At 50.5% G+C, this 19,297-nt stretch overlaps 6 protein-coding genes across 6 annotated transcripts; 2 read left to right on the top strand and 4 right to left on the bottom strand.

Annotated features, from left to right (window-relative positions):
• Positions 1–2,628: 2,628 nt before the first annotated feature.
• On the bottom strand, positions 2,629–4,494 carry NEUTE1DRAFT_119293 (GTP-binding nuclear protein GSP1/Ran; the record flags this gene model as incomplete). The annotated part of the gene is made up of 6 exons (XM_009859010.1): positions 2,629–3,369; positions 3,426–3,631; positions 3,698–3,851; positions 3,946–4,038; positions 4,193–4,301; positions 4,412–4,494. The coding sequence occupies 5 exons, from the start codon at positions 4,250–4,252 to the stop codon at positions 3,235–3,237; spliced, it is 648 nt and encodes a 215-aa protein (XP_009857312.1).
• A 387-nt stretch (positions 4,495–4,881) lies between these two features.
• NEUTE1DRAFT_74588 (uncharacterized protein) lies at positions 4,882–5,997 on the bottom strand (the record flags this gene model as incomplete). The annotated part of the gene is made up of 3 exons (XM_009859009.1): positions 4,882–5,301; positions 5,374–5,781; positions 5,845–5,997. The coding sequence occupies 3 exons, from the start codon at positions 5,995–5,997 to the stop codon at positions 5,173–5,175; spliced, it is 690 nt and encodes a 229-aa protein (XP_009857311.1).
• A 225-nt stretch (positions 5,998–6,222) lies between these two features.
• On the bottom strand, positions 6,223–6,375 carry NEUTE1DRAFT_50921 (uncharacterized protein; the record flags this gene model as incomplete). Its single annotated transcript, XM_009856643.1, has 1 exon — positions 6,223–6,375. The coding sequence occupies one exon, from the start codon at positions 6,373–6,375 to the stop codon at positions 6,223–6,225; it is 153 nt and encodes a 50-aa protein (XP_009854945.1).
• A 2,089-nt stretch (positions 6,376–8,464) lies between these two features.
• NEUTE1DRAFT_126958 (uncharacterized protein) lies at positions 8,465–12,029 on the top strand (the record flags this gene model as incomplete). Its single annotated transcript, XM_009859008.1, has 4 exons — positions 8,465–9,316; positions 9,378–10,407; positions 10,470–10,694; positions 10,759–12,029. 4 exons carry the CDS (start codon positions 8,465–8,467, stop codon positions 11,754–11,756), a joined length of 3,105 nt encoding a protein of 1,034 aa, XP_009857310.1.
• An 884-nt stretch (positions 12,030–12,913) lies between these two features.
• Positions 12,914–14,101, top strand: NEUTE1DRAFT_119291 (uncharacterized protein; the record flags this gene model as incomplete). The annotated part of the gene is made up of 3 exons (XM_009859007.1): positions 12,914–13,029; positions 13,319–13,676; positions 13,785–14,101. 2 exons carry the CDS (start codon positions 13,389–13,391, stop codon positions 13,842–13,844), a joined length of 348 nt encoding a protein of 115 aa, XP_009857309.1.
• Positions 14,102–18,347: 4,246 nt separating this feature from the next.
• On the bottom strand, positions 18,348–18,901 carry NEUTE1DRAFT_93287 (uncharacterized protein; the record flags this gene model as incomplete). The annotated part of the gene is made up of 3 exons (XM_009859006.1): positions 18,348–18,407; positions 18,465–18,781; positions 18,844–18,901. The coding sequence occupies 3 exons, from the start codon at positions 18,899–18,901 to the stop codon at positions 18,348–18,350; spliced, it is 435 nt and encodes a 144-aa protein (XP_009857308.1).
• Between the last annotated feature and the right edge of the window lie 396 nt (positions 18,902–19,297).

Raw genomic sequence — 19,297 nt, 5'->3', positions numbered from 1 at the left:
GTTTTTTTTTTTTTTTTTTTTTTTTTTTTTTTTTTTTTTTTCCGTCGCCGTATTGTTGGTTTATCAGGGTGAGTGGAAGTGTCGGTGTCGGTTTCGGTGGGAGTATCCATGGCTGTGGGAGTGTCAGTCTCCATCCGTCCGATGGGATCCAACTTCGAATTAGAGAGTAGAAGTACCCAGAATCTGTAACAATAGAAAGGGGAAACCACGTCTCAGTACTAATGATTATGACTTCCTGTCTACTTCTGTCGCTTATTCTTCTTCTTCTTCATGTCCATGTGCACCTTCCCCTGGCATTTGGTCTTGCCCGGGTACCCTTTGTGTTGTTTTTACCACGGGATGGACAGGGAGGTAGATATAGGTTGCGAAAGATGGAAGGCTGCTTCTTTGTGTTGAAACAAGTTTCACGCCACCATGAGGCCGCAGGTCAACCACCCTTTGAATGAGAACCAGAAACACGAGGATACCCTGAACATGGCCTGTTCCGCAAAGCCTTTCTGTTCAAGTCAGGCAAGCACTTGACGGCTTCGATGGCGAGTGATGACAGAGAGAACCCTCGGTGTGCCCGTTTGCGTGCGTATATAATTGAGATTGAAGGGGTTCGAACCATAAGAAGAACAATGTCCCAGGAAAATGACACAGAGAGGCAGGCGTCAACATATCGATAGGGCCTCTATTAAAGCCAGAAGAAATTTTGGCGTCAGGACGACGACAACGACACTGCAGTCAGTTCAAGGTATCAGACGACAACAGGTAGATCCTTCTTTTTAAAAAGGCTTCACAACTTTGTTGTGCCTGAGGATCACTAATCGAGCTTGTGTCTGGGCAGTCCGTACCGACACACTGCCTGAAAGGAAGGATTCAGTGGGGTTTTCGTGAATATATTGAGGCAAGAGCCGTATCGCGAAAGGCGACATTGGAAAGAATCGGTTCCGCCTCTAGTTTAGGAGTGCCCAATGGAAAACTTTTCCAAGCAACAACCCGACATCCTCCTCTCCCCTTGCCGCATCTCACTTTCCATCGAGCGTTTCATGACTGTGTTCGAGACGGTAGCCAGTCGCGTCGAGCACACTATGCTCATCCCATCGCGATTCAATCTCTATCCATCGCCACATTGATTACGTAGCAGCTAAAGCGAAAGCACTTGCTTACCTGCCTAATAGCCGCCCGTCATGTCGAAACCCTCCCCCCTTTTCAAGACCACCGATGCTCCGGATGATAGGGATGTCAACTTCCCAAAAGCTGCCCGGCTGACTACTATGCCCATACCGCCGCCACTAGACAGCAGTCTCGACCCAAACACTTCTCTTCAAATTGCCCACAGCTGCCCATTTCGCCGATTGATTTTAATTATCCCGCGGCAAGTCGTCCATAATCAACCAGCCGACGAGAACGACCCATAACAGTCAACCTCATCAAGTAAACTTGCCGAGTGAACGTACAGCCGCACTCCTCATCTCCATCCATTTCAAGCCCTCATTGAGGCATCTTGGTAGACGGGCTCTCATCGAGAAAAACAATCAGCCCAAATCTTGAGAACCTTCCTCCTCAACTCACTACCAGGCTCCTCATCTTCACCAACCATGCTCCATCACTTTTCGCAACGTGGAGCCCCAAGCTCTAAGGTTAAGGTCCTCCGAACTCTCGGCTCTTGGGCCCCCTCGAGTCGCTGGTGTCAATACCTTAATCTGAACCCGTCATGGAGTCGAGTCTGCCTTGTTTACCCCGTCTGCATCGGCGTTGCTTGACTCCAGTCTGTTTGACTCCAGCCTGCCTGCCTGCCTGTCTGTCTGCCTAGAGGTACCTGCCTGTCTGAACTTGACAGTAGACCTGACCTTGAGAGTGGACCTGACCTTGACAGTAGACCCGACAGTACCCAGACCCGACAGTTAGTAGACCCGATCGTAGTCCTGATCGTAGACCCGACAGTAGACCTGATCGTAGTCCTGATCGTAAACCAGCTGACCGTGTCCCGACCGTAGTCCTCATATAGCCGCGGCCGGCCTCTGACTGGTCCTTTGGCTTGGTTCGTTGAACCTTGACCTGACCTTGACCCGACCTTGACCTGACTTTGTCCGTGACTTAAGTTCGTTGGCCTGCTCAAGCTGAAGTCAACAACGTCGGCAGGCATCTTTTCCCATCTCTTCCCTCGGCTTGGCACTTGGCGCTTGGCAGCTTGGCGCTGACAAATATGATTTTACACTACGGCGTACAGCTGTGCCAATAACTACTTACCATTCCAATACTGCGTACGATGCCTGATCATGGCGACGTGTGTTACCCAAGCGCTAATTACACTGTGCCTCGTAGCAAGTGGAAGCAAGGGATCGCGGCAGTGGCAGGCAAAAACGCCTTGAGGGTAGGTAACACGACAAAAGAAACGAAAAGCTGTGGTTTGATGTCATTGCCAGGATGCCAGGGAGCCCGCGCCCAACGCCCGCCCCCACGCAGCACTTTGGCGTTGGAACGCGCCGGCCGGCGGGGTGGTACACTACATACGTATGTACGGATGGGCCTCACCGCCTAACCTTATCGCTTCGTCGGTTCCTCATTGTTGCCGTTTGATATCAACGTTCAACCAACTTCATTGACGACCTATGAGCACCATAAAGTGGTGGCTAAAAACCTATGTCTACCAAAAGGGTATTTTGTGGTGCGTTGTGTGTACCTATCTAGATAATCTACCTACTAAGTAAAGCGGGAGTCGTTCATGCTGAAAAGCGAAGAAAAACATGCAGGTCTACCTCCCTAGTTGCTTTGGCTAAGTTCGCGCTCTCCCATTCAGATCGAGTGTCATGTCCACATGCTGTGTGATAACGGGGGTATGATCTTGACGTCGTGTAAGCTAAGTCGGCAAAGTCCAACAACAACCGCATTAGCAGCTCACCCTTCTTCAACTTCCCATTGCAAAAAGAAAACATAAAAAGGCCTGTAAAATCGACGACCTCTCTCTCTTTTGCTGTCTCGTCTTTCTCCCTTTTGGACAGACTTCGACCGCTTTCTCTCATCCTCCAAGACGACGTGGTGACAAAAGGCTAGTTTCTCTCCAACCTGGTTCCGGACCGGCGACTGCCCCGAATGCGAAGTAATTTTTTTTTTGTCATTTGCGTCTGGAAGACCCGCTCATCCTTTCATAACGGACATTACCAATCTTTCATTTTCCCACAACTCCATGACTCCTGACCAGGGGTGTTCCGCCTGAGCCGGGCCCTGAAGCCGACCCTATCCATCCGCTTAGAGATCATCATCGTCCTCCTCGTTGGGAAGAGGCATCTGGGCAGCCTCGTCCATCTCGGCGCGGTACTTCTCCATAAGCTCCTGGTCGACAACGGCGGTAGGAGGAGCAAGGGCGGGGGCAGCGACGAACTCCTAGAGACACAGTTAGACATCAGACCTCTCATTAGGCTGGGGGTGAGATAACATACGAGAGCGTTGTTGCCGACGAGCTTGCGAGCGAGCCAGAGGAAGGGCTTCTCGAAGTTGTAGTTGGACTTGGCGGAGATATCGTAGTACTGGAGGTTCTTCTTGCGGTGGAAGGTGATGGTCTTGGCCTTGACCTTGCGCTCCTTCACGTCGACCTTGTTACCGCAGAGGACGATAGGGATGTTCTCGCAGACACGGGTGAGATCACCTAGATGTGTTGTCAGAGAGGGCTGTCATACGTCACGACGGGTCCTGGATGATGAGGGGTGCTTACGGTGCCAGTTGGGAACGTTCTTGTAGGTAATGCGGGAGGTGACATCGAACATGATGATACCGCACTGGCCGTTGATGTAGTAACCGTCACGGAGACCACCGAACTTCTCCTGACCGGCGGTATCCCAGACGTCGAACTGGATCTGGCCGAAGTTCTGCGCGGGGGGGTGGTTGGGTCAGCATCGGGTTCGTCGAGCGAGCGCGCGTGCAAGCACACGTTTGTTGTAATCGAGGGCCATCAAGACTTACGGTGCTGAAGCCGAGAGGGTGGACCTCGACACCGAGGGTGGCCATGTACTTCTTCTCGAACTCACCAGTCAAGTGGCGCTTGACGAAGGTGGTCTGGCGATGGCATCATAATGTTAGCGCAACAAGTCCCAGCAAGCAGACGGGTACCCACCAACACCACCCCGCAGCACAGCGATGTATACTGGAGCGCCGATGGTGTTTGATGATGATGCCGTCCACGTTCGCGGAAGATGGGATGTGGACTGACCTTGCCGGTACCACCGTCACCGACGAGGACGAGCTTGAAAGTAGGGGTCGCGGCAGCCATTGTGTATGATGCTTAATATCGCAGGCGAAAAGAAGCAGGTAAACAAGTCCTTTTGGGAAAGTCAGCTATCGACCGGTCGGAGCGACACAGATGGGCGGGGTATCGAATGGTTAAATAAGTGCGAGGGAGGGAGGGATCCAAATCGAACTAGAGACGCACCTTTGCGATTTTGCAGAGGGTGGGAAAATGGGTGTGGTCAAAAAGAGAGGAAGCAGTGGACCTCAGACAGCCTGGTGGATGATGTTGTGTTTTCAAGGCACCGCCGCTCAAGGGAATGGGCCACCAGCCTTGACGAAAAACTCGTTGGGCGGCGGGGTGCTTGTTAGGTGACGGGCACGTGACCCGCCTGGTCAGTGCGGTACCCTCAACCAACTGAAGGCAACGAACCTGACCTGATGGGCGCAAAGTCAAACCGATCGATGAGGATGCCATTCACTCCGTCTTGCCGCAATGCCGCCCGTTCGTGTCTTCTATTTTCTGCTCCTGACGTGCTGACGTGCAGACTGTCGCGTGTCGGGAACAAAGAAATGAACCTACCAAGGGTTTCAAGCGTTGGGCTACAGTGAATGCGCACTCTCATGGCATCAACCTTATCCATTTATCTCTTTTCCACTTTGACATCAGGTTTGCTCGTTTAAGTTCGTTTGTTTTTGTTTTGGTTCTGGCCTCGTTACTACGGTGAGGGAGAACCCCTGGCGTCTTGGCCTTTTGGTTCATCTTTCGAATGCCAGTCAGTCTCACATCCGTTGTTTCCTTCATTACAAAGCAAATTCCCAAAGAGGCCTCATTCTCAGGCGGCAATGGCGCATCCTGATTCTTCCCTAACACATCTGAGCGGATTTGGTGCCCAATGACGCTACTCTTGTATCACAATCTTCTTCTGCCTAGCTCCAGGCCATCATCTCGCCCCCGTTGCCTTTTCATAGTGGCAAGATATGGCATCCAAGCATACCTCTACCGCCCCAGTCGCGGCGAGGAGTCAACGTTAGCCGAAGCTCTTGGGTTCGTGTCCCTGCCGTGCTCCGAGAGACCTTGACGAGAATATTTTGCTAGTGTCCGGTTAGCTCAGCTTTCTCCAGGCTGACAACTACTAAGGGCAGACAGAGCCTGGCACGACTTACCCCTTCATTACCCTGAACACACTCTGCCACCTTCCTTAGGCTGTCATGGTTGGACTGGTTGACATAACCAAAGCTGCGGATCAGATCACCGGCCTTGAGACCTGCTGTGGCCGCCGGACTGTTATCAACGACACTGTTGACTTTGGCGAATGGCTGCTCCAGAACTTCGGGTACCGAATCTGGCAGCGGTGCGGCTTGATCAATGGGAACAGGTGTTGACTCTTGGTCGTCGTCCTGGATGCTGGCGAAATGCTCATGCAGACGCTTCTCGATCAAGGCCATCAACTCCTTGCAGTCGTTGCGAAGATGGATGATGCGCGACCTTGTTGTTCGGATTTGCGCGACATCAATATCGGATCTGGGAAAGCCATCGGGAGTAAGAAGGTTTGTGTTCATGTCAACGCCGTGCTAGATCACATTGTATCAGTTAAATGGCTTGATGAAGGCTCGATGAATATAAACTGGACCAACCGAATCAAGCACTCCGCTGAGCGCCTTGAGCTCCCCCTCGATAGCATCCTTCTTGCGCTGCAGCTCAGCAAAGGATAAATGGGCAGCACTGCCGTTAGTGACAGGGGCAGATGTCGGTCCCGAGGGGACAGTAGGCGCATGAAGGTTGCTCATGGTGAAGAGTTGTAATTAACGTATAATCTTATTAATGGGTAAGCCTCAGTTGTGAAATCACCAAGCATGATGAGATCTCGATCTCAGATTGGAGTATGTATGTAGAGGTACCTAGCTGGCTCGTGAATTACCTAGGTACTTTGTACGGGCAGTCTCCAGCGAATGACGCGATGCGGTGGCCTGGCCGGATGGATGCCTCTCTCTGCCGCTGCGGGAGCTTGAGCTTCAGTGAGCTTCCCTACCTCTAGGTAGCTTTGCTGCCCCGGTCTTTGGTTGCCGTGTCCCACTCTTCGCCGGCCGCCTGTGATGGTCGGATGGGCCGAGAATGAGGTGAGCGGCGGTGCGGGGTAGCATTTCCTCGTTCTCTAGCCCCTCCATTATGGGTCATCTGACCAATGGGGTGGCAGCTTTCACCTGGCCGACCCGTTCGGACGATGTTGACCGGGGCTCCCATCCCTTGAATGGCGCCTGCCCACCTGTCGCAGGGATAGCCTGCGCTACATAAAGAACCACAAGGGCCGCAGGGCTTAGGCGCAGAAGTGGACGGAACTGAAGACGAGAAATGGAGTGGTTGCCCGTGCTGTCTCTCATCGTCAAGCACTGCAGTTCCCGTCGGCACTCAAGCAGACCTTCCCTTTGAGAGTGAGCAACAAGCAAGGGTGCAAGGGCAACAAGCTCCGAGGAATGGGACACGGCATGAAGCGAACTTTACGACTTTTTGTTTTTTGCGCAACTGCATCTCAAACAACGTCCTTCCTTCCCGTCCATGATCGACGTCCCACTGCTCCTGCTGCAGTGCTGCAACTCGAGCTCGAGATGTGCCTCACCTCACCGTCCCTGGTCCCGGTCGAGGTTCATTTGAAATTATTACCTGACCCACAAAGACGGGCATCAATTTCAGCCATCATTGTTTACATCCCATAGTACCTATGTAGGATGCGAAAACTCTAATGGTCAAGTCACGATAGGCAGTGATTGGTTGTCGCTGATCTTCCACTTACCTCCCGTCTCTGTCCTCTCTCTCTCTCTCTCTGCACACTACCATAACCCATACATCTCTCGGCTGTGTCTGGATTTCTTAGCACTTCAGCGACCAGAGGGCACAGTACACTAGGGGCACGAGTACCCAGTGGTCCAAGCCCAAGAGACGAACAAATCCATAGGCTGACTTGAGCCACGTGTCGACCGTGTTGCGGTTTCACGTCCGATTCTCGCAGCCAGCCTTCCGCTTTGATGGCGGCGGACCCATCTGGCCGAGTCCGCCTGAGTCCTCCCTTCCACTACATTGCCTTTTCAGCTGGAGACCAAGACGTCCAAGAGAACATGGCTGACTTTTTCGGGCGGGCTCGAATGCCCAATGGACACCAATGAGTTCGAACGGGCATGAAATATCATCAATGACGTGCCTTGCGCTAGATATCCAAGAGCGGCTTTCCGGCATCCCCGGCCGCTTTAGTTGCCGACCCTCGCTCCTTAGTACAATCAATGGCTACTTATCTATCTAGCCTTAGCTTCCTGCCTTGCTGCCTTTGAGACAGACTTTTCCAGGCCGGGTTTGAGTTGAACCCGGCCGGCCTCTTCTTCCCGTCCTGTGCTGCAGTTACTCTTATCGACGGGTGCAGGTCGGAGTGTTGTTCCTCGTGGTACTACCTACCTACCTTACCTCTATCTACTTCTACTCTGTCCCTTGGAGGCGGGCAGGCAGGTCTCGGTCATCAACAGCAAAACGACTGGAGCAACAACAGCAAGCCGGCCAGGAAGGAACTGAAGCGACAAGGACTCACTCCTGCCCGGCCTAGAACTACTAGGTGTCCTGGACTGCCGGGGTCTCGGAGTGGACTACAGTAGTAAAGCGAAGAACCTGGGGGAACGCTCCTTCCCAGTCGCCCTCTCGTATCGCCCACGGCATCTGGCGATAACGAACAATCTTGCACCATCCATCTTCAAGCCCATGAAAATTTCTGCCCCGTTCTTTTCGTCTCCGACCCCTCTTCGAAAGAAAGACCTCTTCCCTCGCAATGTTCTGGTTGGTAGTACTTTGTCAGTCGGTCGTGGAAAGGAAAACGGCTCCAACCTTTTTTGGTTTCTTGGTTTCTCGGTCAACTACTCTCTAGCACGCATCGTGCATTATCTTTTCATCGTCACGGGGTCTTACCGCTGCGTTGCTCTTAATTACATACCATGTTTCGATAAGGGCCAGTGCATCATCTGGAACACTCGACTCGGAGAGGATTGGAGCCCACGGATCCGAGATACTATCTGCCGTGCTGCGGTTGCTGCAGGAGCACTTGGACTCGAGTCTCATCACGGTCGGTGCAGGTCATCTGAGCTTCAACCAAAGGGTTTCAAGTTTGGAGTGTTGAGCCTCCTCTGGTCTGGCTCTGGGCTCTCCTTCTACCTGATCCTCTTTTTTTTTTCTTTTTTTCTTTTCTTGGAACCTCCTCTCGACCGCTGGATCCAACCCACAATGGCAGCCCCTGGACCCGATGTCGATACCCATGTCGATCCAGTCACCAAGCCTTTACCGCCATCTCCTTATGCTCTACCGATAAGCGCCATTCATACCCCCTTCGACCCTAATGGGAACCCCCTGCCGTTGCTGTTAACATCAGACGAGACACAACCACTCGACCATGTACGGGAAGATCTTACAGTTACGGAAGAAAAAGACGTCAGCTCCAGCCCTACTGTGGCCGTGGTGGATGTGAGCGAGCCCAATGAGTGGGATACTTTGGATACGATACACGACTTTCAAGATGCCGTTGCACGTCATCAGGCCCTGGAAAGTAGCAACCATGTCTACCGGCAACCAACAGCAACACCATGCGAGCCCCCAGCCAGTAAGCCCTCGAAACCGAACAGGCCGTTTCAAAAGTGGATCAAGACTCTGCACAAACGAGCAGTTCGCCGTCAGGAAGCCATGGGTAACGAGCATGCTTCCACGTCTTACTACTTCAACCTTGATGGGGCGGGCTCGACAGCCTGGGGACCCGGCCACTACCGACCGTCATCTTCAACATCCTCTTTTGGTTTCGTGACGGCCGTCAAAAGCGCCAGTATATCTCTGACTAGTGCCAGCACTATTCTGACGCGCTCCCGGAGAAACACCGTTCGATCATCCCGTGGCCAGTCGAGGACAGAACGCAGCAGCAGAGCTTCTCTCTCCGGTGCGCGGCTTTCCGAGGATAGTTATTGTCCGGAGCGACAGCTGATGGTGGATCCTGCGGCTATAGGGAGGTCGTTGCAGCGACGCCGGGTTCTGGAGGAGCTCATCAACACGGAAGAGAGTTATATTGGAGATGTGCGCTTCCTGATGAATGTATGTCGCAGCTTCATCCCGTCCTGTTTCACTGTCTCTGACTAGTTTACCCCTAACCTAGGTTTATGTTACCATTCTTGCTTCGCTTCCTACTTTGCCAGCCAGCCTTCGCTCTTCTATCAATCAAAATCTCAATGACATTGTTGAGCTGCATGAGGAGATGTTAGGCGACCTCCATAGAGCTATTCCTCACTCTGAGTATACACAGCTCAAATTCCCTCTGCAAGTTCCTTCGGCCGGCTCGGGGTTTCGTGGTCATCAGCGATGGAGAAGTCTGGATGCAGTACCAGAAGACAAGGACGGCATCTCATGGCTTCGTGAAGTTCCCGGCATGCTTGCCGACCCCCAGGTTGCTGCTGAAGTTGCCAAGATATTCAGCAAGAAGATGAACCGATTTTTCATCTATGAGGAGTATGGTGCCAAGTACGAGCTGATGATCAAAGATGTTGCTTCTGCTCACAGGACAATGCCTGCATGGCAATCATATCAAAAGGGCATTGAGATTCTGGCTTCCTCTCTTAGCTCGGCTAACAGTCAGGACGACAAACAGAGGAAAAGTCTCACAATTGGGGATCTGCTTATGAAGGTAGGCGATATATCGCAAAATAACACGCGGATGTATGCTAACAAAGACCAGCCAATCCAGCGTGTGTGCAAATACCCATTGCTCTTCGCCGAGTTGCTAAAACACACCCCTGAGGCAGACTGCCCCTATTCTCATATGGAAATCGAAAACACGCTTATCCGATTGCGTGAGGCTACTGCCGAAATCAACAAAGCTACGGATGATTCCAAAATCAAGTCCACTCTGGAGAAAACATGGATCCTCCAAGACCGTCTGGTGTTTCCTAATCAGCAACTGGATGCAGCTTCAAAGAATCGCATTCGATCATTCGGCCATATCCAATTGTGCGGAGCTCTGCATGCCTGTTGGCAGACAAAAGAAGGCGTCAACGGGAAGTACATGGTTGCTCTACTGTACAAGGAATGGTTCTGTCTAGCTACAGCTAGTAGGACTGACCAGATATACACGATCCAAGCTTGCATTGCTTTGAGCAACGTCAAGTTGGAAGAAGTGGACAACGGTCGAGGTATGACATTGGCTCTGTCAGATGTCTTCATCCGTGTGAACCTCGTGCTGACGTATCTATAGGCCTTCAATGTCACACCGCGCCACATTCCTGGAAACTCGTGTTTCTCTGCGACCACCAGTTGTACGAGATCATCTTGACAGCATGCACGCCGAAGGAGGAGATGGAATGGCGTACACGCCTCGGAAACCAACAGACCACCGAGGGCCAAGACCAGATGCAACCGGCAACTTTTAGCTCGCTTTCTCTGAATATCAAGACTCTGGGAGCTGTTTTTAGAAAGCCAGGTATGTGTTCACTCTCCAATTGGTAAATGGACAGAAATAGCTGATAACTACCGATCATAATTAGGAACCATTGCCAGGAAGATATCTATCCATCGAGCGACCACCGTCGGGCCCAAGTCACCGTTATGCCAAGTGATACTTAAGAATACAAGTGTCATCAAGGATGCACCCGCTTCGGGAACAAACTCCTCAATCAGTCGATCTCAGTCCCTTCTGACCACCAATACCCGACTGCCAGTCCTTGCGCCATCTCGTGAAGAACGGGCTCGACTCGAGACTCTGCTGTCAGATGTCTGGACCCGGGATATCCTCCCCTTCCCCGGAATAACGGCCCGATCCCGAAGCGAGCAGCTAGTCCGAGCATCGGCTTCATCCATGATACGAAAGCTTAGTGTGGTGAGCATTACGAGCAGCTTTACCAAACGCTCGGCCAGTTTGACCAGTCTCCCACGCAAAGGAGGGAGTGGCAGTAACTGCACAGAAGAGGAAACTTGTGTCGGCTCCACTGCCACCAAGGGCACAACAAGCCCCAAAGTCCTGAGCAGAGTCTGCCACAAGGCGGAGGAAACCAGCCGTTCTCTGCTTTCCGTGATTCCCGATAAGATCGAGAGACGTAGTCCTATGCTTCGCAGCGCGTCTGACTCGGTGGGTAAAGAGATGTTTAGTGTGGTACATCAGCTAGACCGAGGTCGCGTTCGGTCAGAGAGCGAAAGTGAAGGGGCACAGATGGTTCATAATGATTTCTCAGGTATTCTGCAACATTCATCGGGAAATAGCTCGAGGGCGCCGAGCATCCAGCAGTCGAATCTCAGCAAGCAGACGACCAGGGAGATGTCTTTCCGGAGAGGAAAGGAGAATGATGGCTCGGCTGGTGACGCGGCTAGTGTTAGAGGTAGCGGGAATAGTATATTATCCGGTGACTCTGAGTACAAGGGGTCGACGCCGAGGAAACTGAGGAAGAGGTCCAAGACGTCAATATCAACCACGACGGGGAACAAGTGGGCAAAGGTAAACGTGCATAGGGAGGTTATGGTGCAAAGCTTGAGGAATATGTTTCGGTGAACAAAGAAAGAGGTGAAATAATGTTTACTGGGTCAGGCAAAATTTGATGACGGGCGGCAAGGGCAAGACGGTCGGCATTATTGGGTTGGAAAGGTGGCCGGATAAAAGCATCTCTTATAATACCCGCGTGTTTTTTCTTCTCATGTTTATGGCTTCATGGTTTTACGGACTTATAAGGAACGACCAACAGGTGTTGAATACCGTCTCGGCAACGGGGTCATCTGCTCGAGGATGGTATCGAAATGGGTTGCCAAATTGTTATCTCAAAAGTTATCAGATACCCAAATGTTCAAAGTAGTCGTTCGTTTGTGGGAGGTGGTATGGCTGATGGTGATGGTATTCCCAAGGTAGGGAATTCAACGTTGACATGGCGTGATGTTTTCACGATGATTCGGTATGGTTGTTAGCACATGATGGCTTATTGGCTCATGGCGAATGGACTCAAGATGGCTCAAATTGATCCGGAACGGAGCAACTCAATCCGATGACCAAGAACAACAAGAAGGCCAAGAATTTCACCGCCCTCCCGTTCTCATCTGCACTGACAGCAAACATTCATGGCAGTTGTCGTGCAGTTGTCGTGAATGCCAGATGGACGTCGCGACTGACGTGCCGTTGTCCGATTGACAATGACGTAATTGAGGTCACAAAAGCTCGGCTGCAAGGTACCAGCAGCAATCGCACTGAAAAGAGCTCCATCTTGGTGGATCGAAGTCGCTGGAACCTTGAATTATTTATAAAGAATACGCGCAGGACCCTCTTTCATTTCAAGTGTTTCCTGAAGGGTGAGGAAGGGTAAGGGGAAAATGAACACATCTCAAGGGAACTGATGCCATGGTCAACAAGGGAAAGGTTGGAGGTGGCTCGGAAGCAAGGTCTTGGTGACAGCGCTGGAGATCCACAGCGCGGTAGCGCTATTGCACGCTAGCTTTCAGAGCCCGCTGAAAATGGATCTGCGGGATTCGTCCCGCCCCACCATTTCCCTCTTGAGATTTGTGCCTGCCGCAGCAGTGGAGTAAGTGTTCAAGAGACCCACCAATTAACATCCAACTCCCCAGCGTCACCTATGACGTAGTTGTTTCTGTTTGTGCTTTGCTGGCTCGGCCAACCTTCCTTCGTCTGTAATTCTGTCGTCTTTATAATCTGGTAGGTGCGACGTAGAAACGGACAATAACTTCCCCTCTCTTCTCTTCATTATCCGTTACCCCATTTTCAACGACGAACTATCACGAATTTTTAACGACGACGACGACGATTCGATCAAGTTAATCAGGTGAGTTCGGTAGTGATGTCTGCAGCGCTCCAATCCAGATGCTCTCCTTCCTAGGTCCTTCTCATGTGAGGCACGGGTGGGTGGTGAATGAGCTGCGATTGGGAACTTTCATTCACACTCTGGTTGGAGCCGAGGATGGAGTCACGTCTTTGTTCACACACGGCGCCCATTCACTTCCTCTCTGCCTATGCCAACTACAAGAAAGACGAGCATAGAAGAATCACGATTGCATCCATCCCCACGACACTGCGACAAAACAGACAAACTAACCCTCGCCCGCTTTCTCCAGGACTTGACAACCCCCACGAACCCAGGAACAAACACATACCAACCCAACTCCCCACACAAATCCATTCAAAATGCGCGGCGGTGCCCACGAGCTCAAGGTCCACTACAAGGGCAACAACGAAGAGGACTTCCTCGTCTTCGTCGACAGCAAGGACGACTACAACAAGTGGCTCAGCGACAAGTCGACTCCTCTGGCCCAAGTCGTTTCCGTCTTCGAGGTCTTCACCACCCACAAGCAAGGCAGCCAGGGTATCTACTCGGCCGCGTCCCAGGCGATGCTCGAGAACGAGTTTGGCACCAAGAACGCAGAGGATGCCATTAAGCAGGTTTTGGAGAAGGGCAATTTGCAGGAGATGGCGGTACGTTTTTTTTCTTTCCTTTCCCCCCCAAGTTTCGAATAAAGCTTGCTTGCTGCCATAAACACAACAACAACGACACATGCTAATGATAATGCTTTGAATCAATAGTTCCCCGAGCGCCAAGGAAGGAAGAATGACTCCAACAACGACGCGTATATTACTCGCTAAGGAACTCTTACTTGTCGAACGACAACGACATGGCACGACACGACACGACATTCTGGAGCGGAAAGCATTGAACTAAGTGAGCCGGCGTTTTGAGAAACAGACGGGCTGGGCTTGGGCTTGAGCTTTTGTGGGCTTGGGGATTTGGAGTCGAGTGGTGGAGTGACTGGAGTGAATGGAGTGGATGGGAATGAACAATAGCAGCGCTTATGACGATACCATACTTAATGATGACTGCTTGATTCTGAAGACCAAACAAAACATTTAAAATTTCTTTGCGACGTGTGAAGGGTTAATGCATGGTGACTGTGATGAGCTCTGGTGCGCATGAAACTAGATTTGAGGTTTGAAGACAAGTCAGGAAGAAGGAAGTTGGTATCTGTCATCAAACTCCTTGAGGATTGGGTCGTTAGATGTAATGAATGAATTTGCCAATTCAGTTGGTTTCGTGATGTACCCCGTATTTAAGCATGGCTGCGGCACAGCTGACCATGACAAGAGGGACAGTTCCGAAACCTCGACATTCATGCCACAAACCACATAAGTTGACTGACCATTAGGTACGAACACACACTTTTGAAGTCTATATCGACTTTCCTCTTTCAGTCCTTAGCTCCTAGTATATGTACAAGTGCTCACCTTGGCTATAAATAACTCGCTTTAAGTCGGGTTCCCAGATCCCTCATGCGGCCAATTTTCGAGGCCTACTCAGGTAGACCGCGACAAGAAAGAAGCGATTCCATTAAGCGCGGCTACCAGATACTTCTATGCATATATACCCGCGCCAATTGCTCTCCATCTGCGGCCAATTTTCGTGACCTGGCTACGTAGATAGACTGGTTGACTGACTGCAACAGGAAGGCTGGAAGCGATTTCATCAAGCGCCGCTACCTAGATACCTTACTTGTATATGTATCTACGTAGGTATGGAGATATCCGCGCCAGTCGCCAGTCGCCAGTCGCCAGTCGCCAGATACGGTCATCCGGCGCTTATGGGAAAACAAATAAGCAAACATTATTAGATGTAGTAGAGGACGTCGTGAACGAACGGCCCCCAGATGATGACCACACGTGATAAGTTGCCCCTGGTGATATCGTGGATGTCTACCTACCTAAAAATTTTCAATTCGGTCTGTTCAATGTTCTAGTTCTAACAAGTGTCCGAAACCCAATTAATTGTTTTCCCACGAGCTTAGAGGTGAAAGAGGGTATATATATAGAGTTCAATCGCTTGGTCTAATGCCCCCCCAAACAGGCCTCCGAAACCCAAATTGTTTTCCTACGAGCTGATGAGGGTACATGGATAGAGAGAGTGACTGGTTGATGATACGGGTTATTTGATCCTGTCGGGCTGTTGGCGCGTGTCGTGTCGTGTGTGTCGAGTGTGTTTGCGTGTCGGTGTGTCGTGCGAGTCGTGTGTCGTGTGTTGTCTGTGTCGCCTGTTGCAGTAGGTAGGTTGACTAGAAACACACACAAAAACACACAAAGAAAAGGGGGTGGATGAGACGTGGATTGGAAGCGGCTCGCCAAACAGAGCGCACGCAGAATATATGTATCTACCGGGAACAGCGAGGTGACGGATTGCTGAAGGTTTTTGAAAGGATGGGACTGATGCGGCACGAGAGGATTGGTTCGCAGAAAGTTTCGAGCTAGGTAGGTAGCTTGGATTCCAGTCGAATAGGATGAGGATGAGGATGAATGTCTGGCGGAGGTGCGGACGAATTCCTGGCGGTTATTCTACGCTAGCATGTTTGGCGATGATGATGATGATGATGATGATGATGAGGTGCCTGTTTTTGTAAGCTGAAGCTGAGGCTGAAGGGTCTATCGTTGCGGTAGCCGCTGCTTAGATGTACTTCACCTAGCTCTACCATAGGTACTCGGTCACCTAACTGCCAGGCGCCAGCTAAGCCCTGGAGATGACTCCTACTTGGTTGATGATGGTGGTGATGATGATGCCCGTGGTAATGCTGTTTAGGTAGGGTGAACTGGAGGACTCAAGACGATACAGTCCAGACATTGGTGTCTACCTACCTAGGTACGAGAGACAACATCGAGTGACCTGTCAACTCCAGAGCAGCAGGTAGGCGTAGGGCCAGATGCAACGGATTAATCCGGTCAATCGGTCGGTCAGTTGGTCGGTCAATCGGTCAGTGATGAATCATGCCAAGAACATGAAGTGAGTGCTGGGTCAAAAGATCAAAGATGATATCTGATTCTGTACCTCTAGAGGTAGACCCTTGACTCAAGGGATTTCCAATGCGTGCCGAGTCGTTGCATGAGGTGAGGCACTGGACAATAAGTCAATAGCGTGATTTTGTTTCCCCTGTTGGTGGCTTCTGGTCTTGAATCTACAATGCTGGTTGGTTGGATGAAGAAGTTGAGAGAAAAGGACGAATGAGGGAGGAACGAACCCCATCGGTAGCGCTGAGAGGTTCGCTCCTCCTCGCTCCTTCTCGGACTTGACGGGTTTTCTGAATTTGGATCTTAACCTGGACTGGACAAACGAGGTTTCTTCTTATACGCTGATCTGTATAGTACGGGAAAAATTGCCATTGTTTAATCTAGAGCTGAGGACCTCGAAAATGAATGGATGTCGTGAATTGTGCGCTGGGCACTTGAGAGTCTTCGTTACTCGCTTGACCGGACTTGAAGGTGGATGAATGAAAAAAAAAAAAAAAATGAATGAATGGACAGATTAGCCGCTTCATCCTTCAGCTTAAAAGTTGGCTTCCATTTGTCACTGACTAGGTAGTCTAGAATCAACAGTACCTATCAACTGTCAATCGGCGTGAACGTGTTTTCAGCATTTCATTAATACCTTTCGCTCAAGCGAGTGTCCATCACTTCACTTCACTTCACACTTCTTCCGGGTCATGGTATAGTTCATTCTTTTTTCATCATTTATTTCTTGATCAACAACATTCAACACAACACCTCTACGTCCCGACCTAAAGTCATAGTCAAAAAGTAGGTACCTACCGCCACCACTCACGCCATTGGATACCTATGTGGTGGAAGGAGGGCGGCAACACCTGGTATTTTTCTTATTCATCACTGTATGCTAGGTAGGTAGTTTCATAAAAGTAATGTTACCTAGTTCCGCGACTGTCACATTGATTTGATGTCTTGAGGTCGATAGTGGATAGTGGATAGTCGTGCCATCACGGAAGAGCCTCAACCCGATCGATATCCACCTTCCTTCGAGCTGCCCGCTCAGTGTTTCCTCCCTGCCCGCCTTAGGTACTTTGAGTACCTAGGTAGATCTTTACTACCTACCTACTGTCGCTGGACTTCCCAATCCACTCACTATTGACATCATACCATCATATCTACTATTTGATTCCCCCTCTTCAAAACATCCTATCCTTCTGGTAGCTGTCTCTTTCTCTTTCTCCCCATTTTCTTGGGGGGTTTCTGCCCTTTCTGCCCCCTTCAATCAATAGAGTGATAAGTGACCACAATACGTCCATAAATAAAGTGAGGCATTATCACCGCTGTTAAGTCTCGCACCAGACGTACGCACGACGCACAAGCAGGATTGGCGTTGATGATGAAACTGACCGAAAACACCGAAGGAGAGGCCTGAGCGCTAGTGATGATCCCCTTCCCCTGTCATGTCTGTCATCAGGGGCTTGCTTACTCACTCACGATACCAAACACGATGGATGCCAAACACGATGAATGCCAAGGAAGAGCGAGCAGATTCTTGGACTTTGCTTCATAAGTATATATGTATAGAGATGTCCGCGTCTCTTGAGATGGACTGGCTTGACTCTGTCTCCAGGGAAGAGTGGAGAGTGACGAGACAACTCATCGGGAGATACCACGTAGTTTAAGCATCAATGTGGAAATGTGTATGTGTATGTGTGCGTAGACAGATGAATGCATTTGTAATGTGTTTCGTGCCCTTTTTATCATCAAATTATGTACAACTAACCCAGACGTTATTTATGAACACCATTCATTCCCTTTTTATGCCACTTTTGATATGCTCTTGCTCTCCGTCAATCATTGCCTCCATGTTCTCCTTCATTTTCTTTCCTCCTCTCGCGGGTATCATACTGCTTCTTCATCCTTTGTAATCACAAAAACGCCGTGGGTATCCAAATGCCACATGCAAGTCTGACATGCAGAATTGATGCTATATAGTAAACAGGGACAGTAAGAAAGGGAATATGAAAAAGGGGACGCTTTGCTTGCTGTGCATCTGAAGACAAAAAAAATCCAAATGATATATGTTATCAGTTTTGTATGTGCTGGTAGCGGTGTCTGGCTCGTATATGCGGCCTTTCCCCTTCTTTTGTGTTTACATCTCAAGATGGCTGACTGTTAGACAATCCCGCGCTCTCCGGTCCCTTTCTCGGAGGCTGCGTGTGATCTCGTCGTGTTCGCCAAAAGGTGATGATGGGTGTTTGAGTTGGTCCGGTAAGCAGGTTAACAGAGTCGTTTCGTTCGTCACAGGATGCTCGTTGCTGAGATCACTGATATGTAGGATCATGATTATTATACACGTCCAGTCTTGCCACCACGCTGTGGTAATGTCCAAGGCTTTGCGCAAATCATCTGTTCAGTCATGTTAGCAAGATATTCCTCATCAAAATCTTCCAAAATGAGACTAACCTCTCCCTCGCTATATGCCCAAAAGTACACGGCCAGCCCAATCACCTGATAAATAGCGGCGTTGGTCCCTTGGTAGATGAGGGCGGCGGCCAGGGCGGTAAGCGGAAGGACGGCCAGGCGGGCCTCAAGACTGCGGTGAAAGCTGGATCCGGCGATGAAACCAAGCGGCCACTCCCAAGCGATGAGCAGGAGTCCGAAGACGAGGTTGATGATTTGCAGAATCGGTATCGGCTTGACGGCGGCGTCTAGTGTTTTGGTGAGGAAATCCCAAAAGATCTTGGGCCAGAAGAATCCCTCGAGTGCGGCTGCGACTTGGTCTGTGAGATGTGTTAGTTGAGGGGTTCGTGAGACGTATAGATGAGAAATAGGCCACACGTACAAGTTCCAGCGGCCAGGATAATGAGTCTCGCCCAGTGGTTCTTGATGAGTTTTCCCATGTTGACGACTGATTATGAGTCGGGTATCTTGACCAAGACGCAAAACTTGGTTCCCTATCGTTTCCGGATCGGTCTCCCTTTTCTTGGAACTGACTTTGCTTCCACTTTGATCTTGCTCTTCCTTGCTCCTATGACTCGGTTCCTTCGCAGATGGTGATCTCTTTTCACGCAATGATGATTCCGTCCCAGTCCAAATCCTCCCTCGTATTATCCAAGCACTGACGATGAGGCAAATGTCGTAAAAGTCCGATTTTATAGCGATCCAGCGCGTCAAACAACCCAAATTCCAACAGGTACTCTGGTAAGTCCTTTCGAAAGAATGGAAGCAGGTAATCCCGACCTGCGGTTAAAAGAAGCGAAGTAGTTGAAAAAAGGGTTGTCGATGTGAAAGAAGGC

The sequence above is a fragment of the Neurospora tetrasperma genome (genome assembly GCF_000213175.1).
Source record: "Neurospora tetrasperma FGSC 2508 unplaced genomic scaffold NEUTE1scaffold_81, whole genome shotgun sequence".
Taxonomy (NCBI): Eukaryota; Fungi; Ascomycota; class Sordariomycetes; order Sordariales; family Sordariaceae; genus Neurospora; species Neurospora tetrasperma.
The sequence above is the reverse complement of the archived record's forward strand: the minus strand, read 5'-3'. Positions and strand labels throughout refer to the sequence as shown.